The following is a 4,297-nucleotide window of genomic DNA, read 5'->3' as shown; positions in this document are numbered from 1 at the left end:
CGTTTCAGTGTGCAGCAGACACTGGATCCTGAGCACGCACGGTGAAGTGTGGAGCGCGCGCTGCTGTCCGTGGTGCTGAAATCTGCGGCCATGACCGAGAAACTTTTCCTTGATGCCTGAGAAATAGCGAAGAAAGTCGTTTGAGGAGTGAATGATAAAAACATGTAAGCCTGTAAATTCAAACGGGCACAACATGCGTTTCCTTATTTGTCCAAAGAAAACACGACAACGCAACTTGGACTATTATTTTTTTATCATCAACAACCATTTGAATGGTACACCTGGAAAACTATGTGCACATGTAGAAATATTTCCTTCTTAAATATAAGCATTCATTACCTACATATAAATAACTTTCAGATCCGGGACAAAACGTGTTACATATGCTCACAAAATGAAGGGAACTCATCGTAAAATCAGACAAAGAGACAACATGCAAATTATATCAAATAAATACAATGTTTGCATCCATTCCCTTCTTTTGTTTACCCAAAATAAATTCTTCGGAGGGAATCTTTGTAAAACATCGAAAAGACTTGTATGATCGATCTACGAGGGGAGTATGGCCTATGGTTCAACTATAGGAGACAATAATACGTATTAACACTATACAATCTGAGCCACAAAAACACTGCCGTAGAAAGACACACAAAACATACAGATTTCCTGTCAGAGGTGAACATTGCAGTAGTTTGTGCCTTTTTTTCTCTCGAGGAAATAATTGTGTTTATATCGATAATTTAAAGAAACTAAACTCTTCAGCAGCCCTGGAAATAAAAACACGCAGCTGCGAGCGGCCGAACAGCGGGTTGTCTGTTAGGGAACAGAAAAGCGAAGTGCGTCAGCGTCTCGTCGGAGAGCATCCTCAGTCCTGGATATTGAACGTCTCTCTGGCAAACAAAGCAGCTGTTGAACTCTGACATGTGACTTAACGAGGCTCCTCTGCTCACTGATGGCACGTTTCCAGCGCGCAGACGTTTGTGTTTGCTCATAAATGTTTGGCCAAAAAAATGTTCATCGTCACAAGTCCGCCTCATCCAGCAGTCAGTCTGAAATGTCATGTTCTTTTTTCTTAAAACAAGAAGAACCCTTTGCTTTGGGAGGACTTTTCTTTTTCTGGATTTACGCATGAAGAATGTGTCATTTCTCTTGTCGTTAATATGAGTTTTTTTCAGGATATAATCTTCAGACGTGACTGGAAACATTTCACCCATCTCGCACTTGTTTTAAGAAAAAACCGTTGTGTTATTAGACAACATGACTTGTCAAGATGGATATTTTTACAGCTAAAGTGTCCACTGACCACAAGAACCGGCGCAAGGCATAAAAATAAAATAACAGAGTTGTCATCTTCTTTTTAACTGCTTTTATTGTCCTTAAGTCTGTCTCGGGCGATTGCTTTTCAGTCTCCGGAGGATGAGGACGCGCCTCTCTTCCTCTGCTCTTCTTGTGGAGCTTCATTAGAACATGCTGGTCTTTACTAACGTCGCTTTGGCTCCGTTCTGTCTTTGCAAAGACGACAGTACGCTGGCGAACGGCCCGCCCAATGAGTCCGGGATAGAGGTGATGGTCCCCGGGGCGGTGGCCCAGCCTTGGCTCGGTGCTGTCACTCCCATGCCGGTGGACACGGAGGTCTTCACCTGGTCCACCTGTCCGTTCCCGGTGGTGTTGACCTGGCCTCCGGTGGGGCTCGGTCCGCCGCAGTTGGAGGTGGGCACGGGGTTCGGGCCCGGTCCTCCTGTGCTGTCGGGGTCGGTAGATTTGGTGTCTTTGCTGTCTTCATCTCTGGAGTCGGACTTCTTTCCAGAATTGGACTTGGCAGCCGCTGCGGCCGCTGCAGCTGCGCGCTCCTGCTTGCGGAACTTGGCACGCCGGTTTTGGAACCACACCTGGAATGAACCAAGTAGAAAAGTTAAACCAAAATGTTTCTTTGGTTTGTGCCAAAAATAAAAAATAAAATCAATCACTATTCATCTAAAACTATGTATTATTAATCTCTCTCAATGTCCAAACTAAGATCTTGACCAAACATGCTGTTTAGAACTTTTCTGAACATGTTTTTAGGTGTGAATGCGTAAAAATGTCTCTAATGACTCTTTATTTTAGGCATTAATGCACAAGAGTGTGTGTGAGATGGTGCATCATATCAAAAAGCTTGTTATTGCACTGTGATTAGACTTTGTGTGTTAAAATGTTTCTTATTTGCATCATAAATCCACACGTGCGTAATTGTGCGTATTGGGAGCAGGTTGTTGGAGAGCCGGTGGCTGCGTACCTGCACTCTGGCTTCAGTCAGATCGATTTTGAGTGCCAGCTCCTCTCTGGTGTAGATGTCCGGGTAGTGCGTCTCAGCGAACACCCGCTCCAGCTCCTTCAGCTGGGCGCTGGTGAACGTGGTCCGGATGCGCCTCTGCTTCCTCTTCTCGTTCAGTCCGCCGTGATCCGTGAAGAGTTTGTAGGGAACTGTAAACGAAATAAAAATGTCACCGTCAGACGTGCAGGGCTCTTATCTTACATGAGTGTGTGTGTGGCCGTGATGCTGTCAAATGGAAGTGAACTCAAATTCGATATTTTGTCTAAAATCCGGTTAAGCATCTGAGCTAAAGCGCTCAATCGTATTACGCCTTTGATTACCTGTGAATTACTTCTGAATTGATAACGCTGCTGACCTGTGATGCGGTTAATTGTAATGTTAAACTAATTGTTGCTCCTCATATTGAGGCTCAAGTTTGAAAACTTGTCATAATGTTCCCATCCGCGCCGCTTGTTGCTACTGTAACTCCAATTCGGTGTCAATAATGAGCTTTAGTCTTTGGTTATCTAATTATTTTCGAAGCTTTATGTCTCATCGCAAAGTAAATAAATTATGCCTATCATTTTGGCAGCTTAAGATAATTCTGTTGGCGGTTTTGGGTGTGACTGGGATAGTATAACCCCGTAACCGAATTACCGCTTGCCTGCAATCGCTTCTAACGTGATAAATTCTTTCATTTGTGTAAGCAAATTTCGTTTGGTAAATACTAAACACATTTCCATTTTCAAATGCAATCAAGACGTCCTATAATACGCCGGGTTGAGGCTCCGGAGCCGCTGCTTACCTGCGGCGTACGGGCTGCTCTGGTGGTCCCGCAGGGTCCCCAGGCTGCAGGACCCCGGCGTGAGCGACGGACAGCCGGAGGTGGCCCCGAAAGTGGTCCTGATGGGATTGTACTGAAACCCACTGGCTTGACTGCACGAACTGAAGTCCGCATAGGCCGATGCCAAGCTCGACGTGTCCATCCCGGCCATACATGACTCGTAGGCAGAGGAATTTAGGTAAGAATACTCCATTTTATACATTTGAGAAGGCTCGGTGGAGTTAGAAAGCTTCCACTTCCCGGGAAAAAAAATGTCAAACAAAAAGTACCCCCAAAAAATTGGGTTGGAAAGTAAAAAAAAAATAATAAAAATCAAAATGAGGAGGACGCGCGGTCTGAGTTGTGGGGGGAAAGATGACTTGTTTGGTTTGAACTGGTTGGAAGGAGGCTGGACGGTGGGTAGATGTTCACTGCTCAGCGCCTGCTCCAAAACTGGCCTCCTTTATAGGAACCTAGCCCTGTTTTATGAAAAGCCCCCTAAGAGCCGCCTAGCCCGAGGTCTCTAGAGCATATAGTCCTCATAATAAACTTGGCTCTTTCCGCTTGGACAATAGCAAAGCGTTTGGTCTTATTGCTAGCGCTTTTTTACATGACAATAACTCATCAGTCTATTGGGCTGGCACTGGGGGCCCGGGCTGTCCAACCTCCCTATCATTGATCCCCTGCATCTCTAATTAGAATTTAATACCACGCCATTACGCACCCCTCCACCACCGCCGCCGCCGCCCCTCCAACCCCTCCACCCCTCTACCCATCCACCCCACTCCTCTCCAACCACCATCTTGCCCTTTAATTCAATCACACCACTTGGAAATAATGAAAGTTGGGTGACGATTCTCCCTGATCCAATTTTCTCCAAGCTTTTAAGCCTTTTAAGCGGCCGTATACCTTGGGCAGGATTTCACATAGTATTCCCCCTCTGCCTCTTTCTCTCTGCCGTCTGCTCCGACTCTTTTTCTCCCTGCTCTTCTGCACTGAAGCAGCAAAACATGGCCGTTTGTATCAGGTTTAACGAGCAGTTCTGTGGTTTGTGTGTTTGTGATTTTTGTGGTTTAAAATGTATTTTTTAGACAATATAATTCTGCAGCTGAGATGATGTCACCTGTTTCAGATGCGGCTGGTTTTCACGATGTGTTGCACCACAGGACTCTGCTTACAAG

General features: G+C 45.5%; 1 protein-coding gene across 1 annotated transcript; it reads right to left on the bottom strand.

Moving 5' to 3' along the window:
• Positions 1-243: 243 nt before the first annotated feature.
• On the bottom strand, positions 244-3,519 carry phox2bb (paired like homeobox 2Bb). The gene is made up of 3 exons (XM_084352926.1): positions 3,099-3,519; positions 2,276-2,463; positions 244-1,889 (listed from the first exon to the last, which is right to left on the bottom strand). The coding sequence occupies exons 1-3, from the start codon at positions 3,337-3,339 to the stop codon at positions 1,461-1,463; spliced, it is 858 nt and encodes a 285-aa protein (XP_084209052.1). The 5' UTR covers positions 3,340-3,519; the 3' UTR covers positions 244-1,460.
• Between the last annotated feature and the right edge of the window lie 778 nt (positions 3,520-4,297).

This window comes from Pagrus pagrus (assembly GCF_965226575.1).
Source record: "Pagrus pagrus genome assembly, chromosome: 5".
Taxonomy (NCBI): domain Eukaryota; kingdom Metazoa; phylum Chordata; class Actinopteri; order Spariformes; family Sparidae; genus Pagrus; species Pagrus pagrus.
The sequence above is the reverse complement of the archived record's forward strand: the minus strand, read 5'-3'. Positions and strand labels throughout refer to the sequence as shown.